Raw genomic sequence first — 17379 nt, 5'->3', positions numbered from 1 at the left:
AATATCTTAAGCCCATATATATCTTCGATTGGGCAGATCCAAGTATGTATGAGATAGATGTGGCAGCTGGACCCAAACAAAACAAAAAAATCATCAACAGCTGTAATACTTGCTTCAAATTTCATAAATGCCCCTCCCCCCCCAATTAATATAGATGCACCATATAATAACAATTTAGCGACTTATTATATGAATTTATAAAGTCTTTGGAATTTTAATCGCATGAGCTCATGCACGTTGTGATAGGCTGGACAAAACGATTGTAGCCGTTAGATATTCTTGAGCCAGCTAAAATAATAGTATTGTTATTTTTGAACGACTGAGATATAATAGCTCTCCAGCGACATGAACAAACAAAAACAAAATGCCTATTTCATCGTCCAATAAGCAGCAAAGTGTTTATTATATATAACTATATAGATACTTTTTTTCTAAGTCAACAAAGACAAAAATGAACTATATATTTTATTTTATACTAAAAGGAAAAGAAATGGAAAAGTGTCATGCGATAATTCACAAATGTGCAATTATAACAAAATAGTAGGATGACAAAGCGAACGTGGGGAATGATTTGATGATGTAGCTTTTCAAATTCAGACCCATTTTTATTCCTTTTTTTTTTTTTTGGTACAACTTTGTTTATAATATATGTAGTTTTTGTAATGTATTCTTCAAATTTGTTTCATTATTTGTATATTTGTATGATACAAAGGCCCACGCTTGATTCTGGATCGGTTAGTACAAGTGTGTTTTTTACCTTGGTTAAAACAGTTACCTTCATGTTTATCATTTTTAGAAAAATGCAAGTTTTTTTTTTAAAATGTGAATGAAATCTAAAAACAACAACTCGTATATTTCGGCGCCGAACACTTTGGCGACATTTCCTGTCTTTATTTTCGTTGGGGAAATTTGTTTTTATCACCACCTCGTATTTTTCCTTTTTACCTATCAAAAGCTGAAACGCAAAAACTTTAAACACGTTTTTTATACTAAATATTTAAAAAATTACAAGAAAATCGATATAATCATATGCCAAAAATGCACATATTCATAGCGTCGTCATTTTGAGATTTTGTATGAATGGATAATCAAACAATATTGCAGCGTCGTCATTTTGAGATTTTGTATGAATGGATAATCAAACAATATTGTAGCGTCGTCATTTTGAGATTTTGTATGAATGGATAATCAAACAATATTGCAGCGTCGTCATTTTGAGATTTTGTATGAATGGATAATCAAACAATATTGCAGCGTCGTCATTTTGAGATTTTGTATGAATGGATAATCAAACAATCAATATTGTATACAAATACAATTTTATTTTTACTACCAAACATTTTAAATACCATATTTATAGTTTTGTGCATCCCTTGACTGACTATTATGAGTTTTTGAGCAAAGTGATAAATACATAAAATGGAAAATCAAATTTTAAGCTCCACGACTTGACTAGTGATTGTTGAACCCATCATACTAAACATAAACTTTTGTTTCCTTTTCTTAGCATTTGAATTAGAAGAGATAAGTTAATCGTGAGGTGAGTTGCTTAGTCCAAAAGTAAGCTACACCCACTCCGGCTTTCATTCCTTTACTTTCGATCGATCCATCCATCGTGCCCCTCTTTTTGGAATCTTGTTCAACTTATATAAAATTTTGCTTTGTTCGACATTTCATATAATAAACTTGTGGTTTCACATTCTTTGACCGCACAATCCCCATTAAATAACTCCATCTCTCCACCGCTTTCAATGGAAAAGGCAGCATTTGAATATACTACTTATAAGATAATACAACAAAATGGTAATGACGTCGTATCTTATATGAGTATTAGCTAATCAGGAAAAAAAAAAAGGATTATATAACACGTGATACACCGAATTGATGACGCGACCTGGAGAGACCAAAGACGTGCTTTTGAAAGCTGGCATACATATTCACATTTTAAAGTGTTATTTAACGTATCCGCATCTAGTGTATTCGCACCACTCTAGTATCCATGAATATGTAAAGATTCATATTGCATAGTGTTGTCAATGATCTTTTTGAGTTGGTATTGTAGTACTATAAAATAATGTTGAAGCGTAGAAAACAATAATTGAGAGGAAACAGATATATAAATATCATTGTCAAAACACGATAATGGTGCAGGGTGAAGAGATAGACAATGGGATAACGCAGCATGCAGAAGACACGTGTGCATAGTGGCTGACACGTGTGGGCGGTTTACATGCAAACCATGTGCTCGCCATTACCACTTAATTAAACCTCATCATCTTCTTTCATTAGGTCCCAACACATGTAACTAAATTGACTTTAACTAGATTGGTTTTAGCAAATCTCACCAAATACAGTCCACAGTTTTTACTCAAATACTTTTTTTCCTTTTTTAAGTAGTCACACTCGCCAAATCAAACTCGCTAAATAAACATCAAACGCTATTATAGTTTTAACTGAAATTTGTCGGTAATTAGATTAGATAAATAAACGAGGAGAAAAAAAAAAGATGTCATTCAGCAATTGACTCCACGTTTGCCTCCGTACGAAACACATCAATTGCTAGAAACATAATTGTTTTCTACGGACCACCCTTTTTCGTTTTGCCACGACAAAAAGTTAGATTTAGATTAGCGAATGTTGTTGTAAATTATAATTAAAAATGTAGAATTTACCGAATTCCTAAGCATTTCAATTTTACGTGACAAAATTTTTGATATGTGATTCCGAATTCCTAGATTAAAATCATTACAATTTTTTTTAAGAAAAAGAGCATATGGTAAATCAAAAGAATGGGAAATTGGCGCCAAGCCGATATGAATAGCGAGTTTTTAATATATATTTTTTCATGAATCGCAGAACGTAAATGAATTGAAAAGAAAAAGAAAAAAGAGTAGACGAAAATATCAAAGCGATATTGGAGTGGTCAAAGAATGACGAAAAAGATTAGAGGAAGGGCCAAAGTTTGTAATAATTGGATTCAGAACAGAGGGGACACGCGTCACCTTTTTGGACCATCTCCAATTATTCCACTTTCGTAGCACTATTTTGTACTAAGCTTTAGTTTAATAATAATGGGTGTAAAATGAATTTAAAACAATTAACCTAGGATTGAGGAGGCTAAGTCTTATCCACAGTAATGAGATTTTTAATCAAAAATTACTGGTTTAATATGACATTGTTTTCATTAATAGTATATGCTAAGATTGCCTAATCTTAAGATATGATTTGAGTGATTGGAAGTGCTACTCAACTTGCATGCATTAATAAATATATTTACTTTGGACAAAAACAAAATTTCAAACCATTCACCGTATGTGTATTACTACTACGTAGACCGTTCGTTCTTACACGTCAGAAGAAGAAACACGAAACAGAAAATTAAAAAATGAAAATGAAAATGAAAGTGACGTGAGATCAGTCGCCGCCCAGTTCATCCCATCAAAAGCTTCCACTTGCCCTTTTGCTGTCTTCCTCTCTCTCTCTTTCCTCAACTATTTTCATTTTGCTTTTTACTGTTTTTTTCCTCGAAATAATTTAGTTTCATCATTACATAGGGTCCGATTGGTAACATATAGAAAACTGTAAAAAAAAAGTTGTAAATTGGAGCGGTAAACTTTTAGGGAATAATACAAAGCCGTAAGCTTTTAGGGAATAGTAAAAGCTCTAAAAAAAGCTGAAGGTAAAATTTTTGGTAAAGTTTTTGTAATTAGTAAATATTAAAACTATATTTTCTCCGTTTCAAAATATAGGATGTTTTGGAGAAATTTTTTGTTTCATAATATAGGATGCTTTCAAATTTCAATGCAACTTTTAAATTAGTTTAGTATTTTATATTATGCAGTATTGTTTCTGATTGGTTGAACTTGTTAAAAGTAAAAACTTCTTAATCTATGTGTTTTACTTAAAACATCATATATTTTGAAAGAGAGAGAGTATATTTGTAAAGCTTTCAAAAACTGTCACCAATCAAACCCATTATTTGGTAAATGAAGTACTAGATGACTTTGTTTTTTTTTGGTAGCAACTGCTGATTACACTAAAAAATATCAGTAGTTAAAAACTTAAAACTGATTATCAGGGAATCCAAAAAATAAACAAAGATGTGCGAATGTTATCTATATAGTAGTTATGGGTTAATACTAAAACTAGTAAACACGAAACTATCATTAGCTAAATATATACATCCGACATTCTAATTGTTTTATATGATTACGTGGTCACTGCATATGATTTTCTAATCAAAATTATCGACAATATATATTTTTTATCTTCGAATATAGACTACAGAGTCTCGACCCTCGTGCTCCTCTCTCTCTCTCTCTCTCATACATTTCCTCACTCGGTCTCTCATATATTGACCTCTATATCTGTGTCGTGACCTCTCTCTTTCTCTCTCTATCTATCTATCTATCTCTCAAACCCTAGAGGAAGGGAGTTAAAAGACGAGACCTTCCACTATTTCCAAAGTCGTGAAATCACCAGAGATAAATCTCTCACTCTATCTCTCTCATCCAAAAAGACTTCACGAGTCCCCAAGGAAAGAAGGAAAAAAAAAAAAACCCTATTCCCAAAGATGAAGAACAATAACAACAAATCTTCTTCTTCTTCTAGCTATGATTCTTCTTTGTCTCCTTCTTCTTCATCTTCTTCCCACCAGAACTGGCTCTCTTTCTCTCTCTCCAACAACAACTTCAACTCTTCCTCAAACCCTAATCTCACTTCCTCCACATCTGATCATCAACATACTCACCCTTCTCACCTCTCTCTCTTTCAAGCTTTCTCCACATCTCCAGGTTCTCTTTCTCTCTCAACTTATTAGTTTATGTTTTGTGTTTTTTGTCTTTTGAAAATTTATATGACTTTGGACAAACCAATTTTGTATGTTTTGTTGCACCTAGACCAGTTCCTTACCCTTTTTGGTTTAATTAAACTTTTGCTTATTTAGATTTAGTAGCCTATGCTCAATTCAATACTTCTATTTATCTTTTATCTTTTTTTTTTTTTTAAGTGTACTTGGAACCCAGTCAAATCTAATCTAATGAGTTATACTATGTACTAGATCTCATTAATGTTCCTATAGAATCTTTCACTAGATATTGTCTCCTTTAGAGTAAAACACTAATTACCTCAATACCCTCTTACATGAATTTAATATTCAGTCGATCGGCAAGATGGTTCACCGGGAGTTTCAACCGGCGATGCCACGGCGGTTCTTTCCATTTACCCCGGCGGTCCTAAACTCGAAAATTTCCTCGGCGGTGGAGCCACAACGACGACAACAAGACCAATGCAACAAATGCAATCTCTCGGCGGCGTTGTCTTTTCTTCCGACCTACAGCCACCTCTTCATCCTCCCTCAGCCGCCGAGATCTACGACTCTGAGCTCAAATCAATAGCGGCCAGCTTCCTCGGAAACTACTCCGGTGGACACTCATCGGAAGTCTCGAGCGTGCACAAGCAACAGCAGAACCCTCTAGTTGTCCCAGAGACTTCGCCCACTCCGAAGAAGAGCGTAGAGAGTTTCGGACAACGTACTTCGATTTATAGAGGAGTCACAAGGTTCGTTTAACAAATTATACATTCCCTATATAATAACCAAACGATAGTGTAACATTTTTGGTACGTTAATACATAAATCTATGTCTTCTTGTGTAAAAATGCGTGTGTTTGTTGTTAGTGATAATTGAAAGTTTAATTAATTAAACAGACATAGATGGACCGGAAGATACGAAGCTCATCTATGGGACAATAGTTGCCGAAGAGAAGGCCAAAGCAGAAAAGGAAGACAAGGTACATCTTCAACTTAAAATGCGCTGAAATATGCGTGCGTTTGTTGATATTTTACTATAATGCGCGTTATTGTCTTTTTACTTTTACTTTTTAACTTATGAGGTCACTCTCAGAATCTAACGTCGCTGTGTTTTTGTCTCTGTGACGTGAAATGATTACCCAACCGTGGACGATCTGATATTTTTGTGATGAATTTAATCGTGCTGCAGTTTATTTAGGTGAGTTACATTAAATTCTCCCTTCAAACAATTTATTTCATCATCATCTTCATACCATCTCTTTCTTATTTCTTGTCAAATTTAATTCCCTTCTGAAATGTTATCATTCTCCCTTGTATTTGTTATGTTCAGGTGGTTATGATAAGGAAGAGAAAGCAGCTAGAGCTTACGACCTTGCTGCTCTTAAGTATTGGGGTCCTACTACTACCACTAATTTCCCGGTAAATTACTCTCCTCATTTTATATTTCTCTTGAGAAGTTTCATAATTTGTATATTTATTCACCTGTAAATATTTGTAATCAGATATCGAATTACGAATCTGAACTTGAAGAGATGAAACATATGACTAGACAAGAGTTCGTTGCTTCTCTACGACGGTAATAAATTAATTTGTGATACATTCTTTTTGTTCTCATAAATGTTGCAAGATAATCAAACTAGTTTGTTAACCAAATTACGTTTTCTTTGTATAATTAAAGGAAAAGCAGTGGATTCTCTAGGGGTGCGTCCATGTACAGAGGTGTCACTAGGTTTGTTCATTCTCCTAACCAGTAGATTTTTTATTCTTAATTGATTTGTTCTATGAACTACCCTTAATGTGTCATGTTCCTATTTTAAATGTTTTATCGCAATATTGCAGACATCATCAGCATGGTCGATGGCAGGCACGAATTGGAAGAGTTGCAGGCAACAAAGACCTTTATCTTGGCACATTTAGTGAGTTACATTCCAAATACTGTTACGATCTGATTTATAGTTTTCTGTTATGATATGATTTTAACAGAAACGTTATTGGATATGAAACTTCAGGCACTCAAGAGGAAGCTGCCGAGGCTTATGATATAGCAGCGATCAAATTCCGCGGTCTTAATGCAGTCACCAATTTTGACATCAGTCGCTACGATGTCAAGTCGATTGCTAGCTGTAATCTCCCCGTGGGTGGACTAATGCCTCAACCGTCCCCAGCAACCGCAACAACAACAGCTGACAAAACCGTTGATCTAACTCCATCAGAACCTCCAACTCTGACCACACCGTCGCTCACCTTCGACGTGGCAACACCGGTCCATGACCATGGAGGAACTTTTTACCACACCGGGATACCGATCAAACAAGACCCGGCTGATCATTATTGGTCCAACGTTTTTGGATTCCAGGCAAACTCAAAAGCTGAGATGCGACCGTTAGCAACCTTTGGGTCGGATCTTCATAACCCCTATCCTGGTTATGCTATAATGCCGATAATGCAAGAAGGCGAAAACAACTTTGGTGGTAGTTATGTTGGGTCTGAAGGGTATAACAATCATACCGTTGCATCGAACCCTGTCTCGGCTATTCCTCTGTCCTCAACAACGACAATGGGTAACGGTAACGAAGGGTACTGGATTAGTAACAACAACATTTCAAGTTCTTACCAAAATGCAAAGTCGAGCCTCTCTGTTTTGCAGACACCGGTTTTTGGGTTGGAATGAGTTCTCTTATCTCTTATTAGTGAGAACTAAAAAGAAAAGAAAAAAGGATGTAGGGAAAGAAAGAGACTGTTTGAGTTTAAAAGATATTTTCTTCTTTAGATTTATTAGTTTAAGTAGGTTTTTAAAAAGATCTGTTCAAGTTTTTTCACTTTTAATGGTTGTATACTGACCACGAATTTAGCTGGATCTGACAGTACTAACTCTTTGTTTAATGACCTTATGGGTTCTTTTTTCACTTTTCAGAACTTTTTTATTTACTTTTTTTTTTGTTTATATATATTTTTCAACCTTTTGTTGTTGTGTGGATAATATGAATGATTGAAGCTATATGTGAATAATCTTCTGTAGCTTTAACTATCGTTTGCTTGGAATTTAATTCGTCATTTCTCTTCTTTTTTAGCAATTAATTTGTCTGAACTCGTAAATTACAAATATACAATAGGTGGTTGACAAAAAGAAACTACTACAAATATTCGTGGAACTGAAATTTTTTTTTTTTAATATGAAGTCTTTTCATATATGTATATTTGTCAACGTAAGTAATCGGAGAAATAGAGAGTAGTAATCTGTATCTGTCTACGCTCATCATCGTCGAAATAAATGGTTTGAAAATATCACTTGGAGTCTTGGATTATGGATGAACGGTGGATACTTAATGGGGGTAGATAACTAATGTGTTACAAACAAATATGCTTATAGAATGATCGATATGTTGATTGGACCAATTTACTCGTAAACGAAGAAAAGGTTGTTTCGTTCACGATAAAAATAAATAAATAAAAAGCACAAATTTCGTTTTCATTCTTTGAATCTTGGTTTTCTATATCCAGTCTAAGTATCGACTCTTTTTAATTTTAGGACTAGGCAACTCTAGCAACTGCCACATGAATATTGTATAAAAATGATCGGACTACGACTACTAGCAACTGTTGGCTGACATATATATATATATATATGTATCGAAATTATCCTTATGAAGAAACCAAATTAGATAAGAAGATAACTGATTGGATAAGATTACAAGGATAAATTTTGACAATAACCAATTGAATCATGCAGTAGCAATGAACTTAGGGAATTGTTTTTTTTTTTTGGGCGTTTACACTATTTCTTGGATAAATGGGTTTAGATGATTCACCAGTCTCTCTGAGAAGCAGCAGAACTATATTTTAGGATAGAAATCAGAGCTTATTTGTATTTCTTACACTTTGTAAAAGTACTCTGTTTTGTCCGCTTCATAAGGGAGTGCTTTTGGTGAATGTTTTGCAAATTATTACTCCTTTTGCCTTTGATTTGCTTGTCTTGACCTTCTCAGGTTTTTGTGAGATAAAAAACGTACCGTATTGTCTCTGTTTTCTATATATCTTTTCATCATCTGGAATACCTTACTCTGCTTTGTCTCCCAATGTCGTTTGTTAGTTTCCCTATGATATGAATGAATATAAACGCATATATATATGTTTCTATAATGCAGAGATTAAGAACTTTTTTTCATTCGAATAAAGAAGACTGACTTGAGTGTGTAACTCCGGGTGGGTGATGACTGATGAGGTACTACTTGTGTTACTGATTTTTAAAAGTAAAGTGATTTGTATTGTAGTGAAAGTGTTTATACCTCCACGAACTTTTTTCTTGACATTCTTCTTCTTTTTGGATGGAAGAAATGGAAAATAATAGAGCAAGAAATAGGATCTGTTATGAATTTATAAAATAAAATTCTACAAATACCGCTATGCTTTAACATTAAGGAGAATCAAAACCATGACACTATAGAAATAATAAACTCAGTTAATAAAAATATAAGTGTTAATTAATCTACAGTATATGGTTTTCTTCATCGGAATACACCAACACAAGTAAATGTAAATATTGTGGTCTAGTTTGTTTATTTTTCAACTGTTGATTGCGAACAATGTCAAAGAGCAAACGGCAGATAAAACTGTCCGAAATATTGTACGAACAGTTTAGCGCGAGATGTGTCAAACCAATGCACCAACGAAAATCGTTTTTCCTTCTGACGACAAAGTATTAATAGTATCTTTGTCAAAGCGTACTTTGTGCGTTACGCATCGTAACTATATGTATATATATATATATATATATATATGGCAAAGTGAATTGGTCCTTTAGTTGTTTATTAAAAAATTTCTTAGGTGATGACAAAAATTGCAGTAAAACATTATGTCTGGTATATGAGCTACCAAATGGTTGGCAGGAAAACAAAATTAAATAGTGGTTGTTGAATTATGGTCACATATTTTGCCTTCTTCATTGAGTGTGCGTGCGTACGTGTGTCTTTACACATTATACTTTCCCAATAAATTAATCACCATACTGTTTTAAATGTTTCATCACATCTTTATGAGACCACACAAATGGTCATAAATATCAAAATACAACTAGTATATTTTTTTCTTAAAACTATAAAAAATGCTTTTTGAAAATCATAATTACATCCATAATGTTTAGTAACGAACATAGCATTTCAAATACTTTCAAATGCTAGCGCAGTTTCCCTAATTAATACCACGATGGCTAAACGATACAATACTAGAAACTCGCAATGGATATGTTATGATTTATGAATTCTACGTGTTTAGTAGTATTCTTCCTCATTTGATAATTTCATCTATTTTCTAAATCATAAATTACGAAATCTAAACCTTAAATTATGAAATTTAAACCCTAAATCCAATTGCTAGTTATTTTAGTTGGAAAACTAAGATTGAACGCCATGATAAATACGTGGACTGAAGACTGGGTTGGACCGAGTCAGTCCTACCCCACCCCTTCTCACCTTGTACCGTCTCTTTACATAGGAGATTTGGAACATGTTCTATCAAAATGATGGCTCATTTAGCATACTTTAGTCGAATCCATTCTTTTGATCCACAATACAACTTACTAACCTGAGATAACTTGGTTTAAGATATAGAGTTATGTCATGTGAATGTTTGTGGAATTCTGTCACAGAACTAATGTATTTTTCCATGTCTTGGTCATAATCACTGGTTCATGAATACTAACATAATTATAAACGAATATATGGATTCATAATTCTGTTTGCCAAACAAGTCGCTCGTCCTAGTTGAAGAAATTCTACATGGGATGCTAATTAAAGAAAAAGAAAAAAAAACGAGTCGTGGCAAAGAGCTTTTTTGGGTATTTGGACCGACCATCTTCATGGGCAAACTAAATTGTTAATGGCTATATTTAGTACTTGTATCATAGCTAAACTGTAAACTATTAATTTAAAGTATTCGTAGAATGAACGAGATAACTATACTAAACACATTTGAAAGAGTTGTAAACTATATAAGTAGATGAATTTAATATAAACTTAAACTAAACAAAAAAAAATTGTTAAACAACACTACAATAGCGGTTGTTTTATATTAATCCCAGATATTATTCTATTCTCTCGTCATCAGAATTTGGGAAGCAAGAGAAAGAAAGAAAAAGTGAAAATCATTTATCGTAAGAAAAAAAAAAAAAAAAATTATATATAAATCAAATAATATACAGTACTTGATGAGAGCAAATAAGATGGTTACAAATGTAAGAATTTGGAGCGTAGAAAAGATATAGTAAATATAAAAAACAAGTGAAGCATTGGTTACAGGTCAAAATCAAAGCATATGTAGGGGTATGTTGTGTATACATAATATCTTCGAAAGCACGTGAAGATATTTACAACTTTTTTTTTATTATTAAAAAAATACAAAACCAAAAAAAAATTCTTAAGAACTTACAAAATAAATAAAATAAAATAAAAACTTTTTTCAGAGGAGAAGAAGTTTCATCCATCAGAGGGTTTCCTCCTCTCTTAGAAACATCTAGAAATAATACAAAAGGAGAGAGAGAGAGAGAGAGAGAGAGAAGACGAATCATCGGAGCTTTCTTTACTGAATCCCCAAAAAAAAAAGAAAAAAAAAGACTCTCTATTATCCTTTAGAACCCAAAAAAAAAAATCAAGAACACAAATATGCAAGCTGCTTCGGTAAGTATCGTTTTTTTTTTTTTTTTTTCCTAGTTGTTATTATTGTTGCTGCTGGTTTCTCATTCGGTGAACAACGAACCAATCCTCATTTTATTTCACTTTTTTATTTTTATGTACATATATTAGTTTATTTTTATTTTTTAAAAATTCAAGAAAATTGTGAATACTTGGTTCTTAAGACCGAGTCCTTCTCGAATCATACATACATGTTCTTCTTACACAAAGAGAGAGAGAAGTTGTATCTTTATTTCATGGGTTGTTCTTAGGTTGTTTAAAGATTGAAACTTCAAAATCGAAAAACACAAATCTTGATTTTTTTTTTTTTTTTTCTCTCGATCTTGTTTGTTCTTCATCATCGTAACTCGTAAGTATTATTACATCTTTGGTCCTTTTTTTTAAAAAAAAACTTTGTAAAAAATTTTAAGTCGAGATTGTTGTGATGTGTGTGTGTAGTAGCTTTAACTTTTGGTACATAAATTTAATTGAACTTTTTGGTGTGAAATCGGATCTGCAGCTTTCAAAGATCTGGCGGTTCGATGGTAATGTGAGTCCTGAAAACATTGATTCTTCTTCATATCAAGGTAAACATCACACACACGATCGATTATCATTTTCTCGACGTGAACTGTTTCTTGTATACATGCGTTTTACGTTTTTCTTTACGACGCCGTTTTATACATGTATATGATGAACAAACACGCTTTGGATTCCTCGTCATTTTTGTTTACGGGTTGTTGAGATTTCATTCAAAGTTTGAAACTTTGCAAAAATGTTTTTACCCCAAAAAAAAAAAAATTGGAAACTTTTGTGATTCTTGTTTTGGTTTTTAGTTTTTTTAACCATACGTTTTGGCTTCTTTTTATCTTGACAGGAGATTTTAGGGTTTAAAGGATTGGTCTTTTTTTGTTGTTGTTGTTGTTGGTGCAGATAACGAGTGCGTTGAGTCTTCTAAACCAAACGGTTTGAATGTAAGTGAAAGGAGAGAGCTGATCCACGCATTGTCTGACCAGCCAGAAGAAGCTTCGGAGCTTTTGCATTCATGGAGCAGGAGTGAGATTATGAAGATCATATGTGCTGAGATGGGGAAAGAGAGGAAGTACACTGGTTTAGCCAAGCCTAAACTTATTGAGAATCTACTCAATCTTGTCTCTCGTCCTCTAGGAGAGACTTCTTGTTCTGATCGTAGAAACTCTAGGAAGAAGCAGAAGAAAACCATCGGTTACATCATTTGCTGTGAGAATTTAGCTTGTAGGGCTGCGTTAGGAAGCGACGATACGTTTTGTAGAAGGTGTTCTTGCTGCATTTGTCAAAAGTTTGATGATAATAAGGATCCTAGTCTATGGCTGACTTGTGATGCTTGTGGATTGTCTTGTCATCTTGAATGTGGTTTGAAGCAAGATAGGTATGGGATTGGGATTGGGAGTGATGATCTTGATGGTAGGTTTTATTGCTCATATTGCGGCAAAGATAATGACTTGCTCGGGTATGGTTTTTTCGGTATTGAAATCTATGGATATTCAATGAGAAGAGATTGTTTAGAGAATGTAATGTAATGTGTNTCTTCATCATCGTAACTCGTAAGTATTATTACATCTTTGGTCCTTTTTTTTAAAAAAAAACTTTGTAAAAAATTTTAAGTCGAGATTGTTGTGATGTGTGTGTGTAGTAGCTTTAACTTTTGGTACATAAATTTAATTGAACTTTTTGGTGTGAAATCGGATCTGCAGCTTTCAAAGATCTGGCGGTTCGATGGTAATGTGAGTCCTGAAAACATTGATTCTTCTTCATATCAAGGTAAACATCACACACACGATCGATTATCATTTTCTCGACGTGAACTGTTTCTTGTATACATGCGTTTTACGTTTTTCTTTACGACGCCGTTTTATACATGTATATGATGAACAAACACGCTTTGGATTCCTCGTCATTTTTGTTTACGGGTTGTTGAGATTTCATTCAAAGTTTGAAACTTTGCAAAAATGTTTTTACCCCAAAAAAAAAAAAATTGGAAACTTTTGTGATTCTTGTTTTGGTTTTTAGTTTTTTTAACCATACGTTTTGGCTTCTTTTTATCTTGACAGGAGATTTTAGGGTTTAAAGGATTGGTCTTTTTTTGTTGTTGTTGTTGTTGGTGCAGATAACGAGTGCGTTGAGTCTTCTAAACCAAACGGTTTGAATGTAAGTGAAAGGAGAGAGCTGATCCACGCATTGTCTGACCAGCCAGAAGAAGCTTCGGAGCTTTTGCATTCATGGAGCAGGAGTGAGATTATGAAGATCATATGTGCTGAGATGGGGAAAGAGAGGAAGTACACTGGTTTAGCCAAGCCTAAACTTATTGAGAATCTACTCAATCTTGTCTCTCGTCCTCTAGGAGAGACTTCTTGTTCTGATCGTAGAAACTCTAGGAAGAAGCAGAAGAAAACCATCGGTTACATCATTTGCTGTGAGAATTTAGCTTGTAGGGCTGCGTTAGGAAGCGACGATACGTTTTGTAGAAGGTGTTCTTGCTGCATTTGTCAAAAGTTTGATGATAATAAGGATCCTAGTCTATGGCTGACTTGTGATGCTTGTGGATTGTCTTGTCATCTTGAATGTGGTTTGAAGCAAGATAGGTATGGGATTGGGATTGGGAGTGATGATCTTGATGGTAGGTTTTATTGCTCATATTGCGGCAAAGATAATGACTTGCTCGGGTATGGTTTTTTCGGTATTGAAATCTATGGATATTCAATGAGAAGAGATTGTTTAGAGAATGTAATGTAATGTGTATGTGTGTGAGTGCTTACAGATGCTGGAGGAAACAAGTGAAGGTGGCCAAAGAGACGCGTCGTGTGGATGTACTTTGTTACCGTCTTTCTCTAGGACAGAAGCTGTTGAGAGGTACAAGGAAGTATCATCATCTGTTGGAACTCATGGATGAGGCAGTGAAGAAGCTCGAGGGTGATGTAGGTCCGTTGTCGGGTTGGGCGATGAAGATGGCTCGAGGTATCGTTAATAGACTTTCCTCGGGGGCACAAGTTCAGAAACTGTGTTGTCTGGCTATAGAAGCTCTGGACAAAATGGTCTCACCATCAGAATCTGTTACAAGACAAGGTTAGTGTTCTGCTCACACATTACTTTGGTTTTTAAATCCGAAGATATATATGTGTTCACTTAAGTTTTTGTTAGGTGACAAGATGAGCACGAGAGTAGAAGAGATTCAAGCGAAATCAGTCACTGTGAGATTAGACTCCGAGGAGCCGTCTTCTTCTTTGCAAAACCGGATAACAGGTTTCAAGATGTTCTGTCGAAAGTCAAAGGACGAAGAGTCCTCCTCATCTCAGGTGAATTCTGTTGTTTATCTACCTGAGACGAGGTCTACCATCCACGGACTTGAACCCGAAACCGAGTTCTGTCTCAGAGTCGTGTCCTTTAACGAGGAAGGTGAGTTAGATGAGTCCGAGCTTCGGTTCTCAACGTTGAAGGATGATGGAAGTGAAGCTGGAGCCAGACAAAGCCCTTTGACAAACTCAAGTAGTGGTCTTTGTAGTAATCCAACTTTGCCCGAAGATGAATCTAATAATGTCTGTAAAAGCTGCAGCAAAGAAAATGGGAACAAGGACAACGTTGAACATTGTAGTGTAGGAGAAGTAGAATCTGAGCTTGAAGAGGAGAGGCTCGTAAAAAGGAAAGGTAACAAGATAGATGGAAGAGACGACTCGCTTATGACTCCCTCCAAGAGAGATACTTTTAAGGGAAAGCAAGGAGTGAATAAAAGATCCAAGTCAAGAACAGTATCAGTGAACAAGAAACCAGAGTTCCATAATGCCGCAAATGGAGTAAGAGGTAAAGACTTGGGTCATATTGTTAAGACGATTAGATGTTTAGAGGAAGAAGGACATATAGACAAGAGTTTTAGGGAAAGGTTCTTGACATGGTATAGCTTAAGAGCTACTGATCGAGAAGTTAGAGTTGTGAAGATCTTCGTTGAGACCTTTATGGAGGATCTTTCATCTTTGGGACAACAGCTTGTGGATACATTTTCAGAAAGAATACTCAGCAAAAAATCCACAATGCCTGGACTTGTAACTTCTGGAGTCTGCCTCAAGCTCTGGCATTAAAGCTTTCGATATCGGCCTTTTTTATTAATTTGCTTGATATTGTAACCATAACGTTTTTTTTGGAATGAAGTTACTTAAGTATTCAAGCGCCAGTATGTTTTTAAATATCTAGTGAAAAACACAAACGAATATGCATGACATCAACTGAATCGTAGTCTGAAAGTTAAGAGTTGGGAGATTACACACAATCATTAACAAATCTAAATCCCGAGAATGCGATATAACTCATGAGTTGTTTCTAAATTCGAAAGAGTACATGTTTGGTTCTCCACGGACATTAGAACAGTCTGGGGAAGAATTGCTGCTTATACTACTACCTGGGAAGTGCAGCTCGAACCCTCATTCAATTCTTTCGACTAGTGTTTAAGACAGTGTGTGAAGGACCCTGCAAAATATGTTCAAAGGAGAGGAAGTGAGGAGAAAGTGATCAATGGAAAAACAAAAATAGGATGCAGAGACACTTAATAATCATAAAAACTGAAACTGATTAATCTATTCAGAGTAAATGATGCTAAGGTGGGATGATAGTCAATGACTCACACAACTTAATCTTGTAAGATGTTACCAGAGAGTCATGAAAACAAAGAACTAAGAGAAACACACGAGTGGTTTCATCTCAACTATGTATTTAAACTTAACTAGTTGAAAAGATGACATCAAAAGAACCAAGTGAACCATCTATCTATTAGCTTGTGAGGATCTAGACTAACTAAACAACCATCAGAGAACAAAAGTGATAAGGAACAACCCGATAATGCTGAACCTGATGAATTCATCTTCTAAAGCAACCAACAAGTCTAAAAGCCAAGTCACTAACTACTTAACCTACCTAACAAAAGATAGCTAAACCTATCTTCCAATTCGATTGTTACTGAATCACAGAGATATTATGATGATCATCAGAGAAACAATAAACTTGAGAAAGCTTAGTGAGAAGAAGCCCCTAACCTTGAGAGAGAAGACTAGCGGTTACGCTCAGCAGGCAAAGGACGGTTAAATCCACCGCGACGGTTCATGTACTGTCTAGGCTGACGTTTAGTTACAGCTCTAATCCCACTAACATCAGCACCAGCAACTGGTTTCCCTTTAGTAGAATCAAAACCAGTAGGGATCCCTAACATCTTCATCATCTCAATCTCATTCGCATCCATACCTTCCTCAGCTTCTCCTCCGCCACCGCCGTTATCAGCAGCATCGCTTGTTTGTTTATCCTTCTTCTTCGTAGGCTCTTTTGCAATCTCGTCAACGAAATCAGACACAGCTCGTTTGCGACTCCTTTCCTTCTCGTCGTCTACTGAACTTTGACGAGGCCGTTTCCGCGACGGCGCATCGGGAGTGGGAGTCCTGCGCCTGTGGTGTCGCTGACGGTCACGGTCAATCGAGCGGGAACGAGAGCGATACCTCTCCGGAGAACGCACGTGGCGAGGACGTGCGTGGTGGTCTGGAGTACGAGATCGGGACTTCTTGCTCCTAAGCCCTCGGTCACGGTCACGGTCACGGTTGTCTCTATCTCTTTCACGGTCACGGTCACGGCTATCTCTATCTCGGCGTCTATCACGGTCGCGTTCACGGTCTCTGTCCCTCTCTCGTTCGCGGCGGTCGCGCTCTGACATCGGATGTGATGCGGCTGAGAACGGTGGTTGTGTTAAGGGTTTTTAAAATTGAAACCAATTTCCACCAGAGAGACTGTCTCACTCCTCTGATACGAAACGAAGGCCCAATTGTTTTTGTTCTTTCGCAAAATTGTTTTTTTCATTAGTTATTATTATTTTCGTATATAATAAGATACATTTAA

General features: G+C 35.3%; 3 protein-coding genes across 3 annotated transcripts; 2 read left to right on the top strand and 1 right to left on the bottom strand.

The window, feature by feature from the left end:
• Positions 4324 to 7579, top strand: LOC104734228 (AP2-like ethylene-responsive transcription factor AIL5). Its single transcript, XM_010453758.2, has 9 exons — positions 4324 to 4793; positions 5160 to 5559; positions 5708 to 5790; positions 6000 to 6008; positions 6141 to 6229; positions 6313 to 6386; positions 6489 to 6539; positions 6650 to 6726; positions 6820 to 7579. Exons 1-9 carry the CDS (start codon positions 4574 to 4576, stop codon positions 7479 to 7481), a joined length of 1665 nt encoding a protein of 554 aa, XP_010452060.1. The 5' UTR covers positions 4324 to 4573; the 3' UTR covers positions 7482 to 7579.
• LOC104734207 (protein VERNALIZATION INSENSITIVE 3) lies at positions 11254 to 15793 on the top strand. The gene is made up of 5 exons (XM_010453738.2): positions 11254 to 11481; positions 11996 to 12062; positions 12409 to 12964; positions 14273 to 14577; positions 14653 to 15793. Exons 1-5 carry the CDS (start codon positions 11467 to 11469, stop codon positions 15582 to 15584), a joined length of 1875 nt encoding a protein of 624 aa, XP_010452040.1. The 5' UTR covers positions 11254 to 11466; the 3' UTR covers positions 15585 to 15793.
• On the bottom strand, positions 15702 to 17325 carry LOC104734218 (U4/U6.U5 small nuclear ribonucleoprotein 27 kDa protein). Its single transcript, XM_010453747.2, has 2 exons — positions 16533 to 17325; positions 15702 to 15969 (listed from the first exon to the last, which is right to left on the bottom strand). The coding sequence occupies exon 1, from the start codon at positions 17195 to 17197 to the stop codon at positions 16547 to 16549; it is 651 nt and encodes a 216-aa protein (XP_010452049.1). The 5' UTR covers positions 17198 to 17325; the 3' UTR covers positions 15702 to 15969; positions 16533 to 16546.

The sequence above is a fragment of the Camelina sativa genome, chromosome 2, assembly GCF_000633955.1.
Source record: "Camelina sativa cultivar DH55 chromosome 2, Cs, whole genome shotgun sequence".
Taxonomy (NCBI): domain Eukaryota; kingdom Viridiplantae; phylum Streptophyta; class Magnoliopsida; order Brassicales; family Brassicaceae; genus Camelina; species Camelina sativa.
The sequence above is the reverse complement of the archived record's forward strand: the minus strand, read 5'-3'. Positions and strand labels throughout refer to the sequence as shown.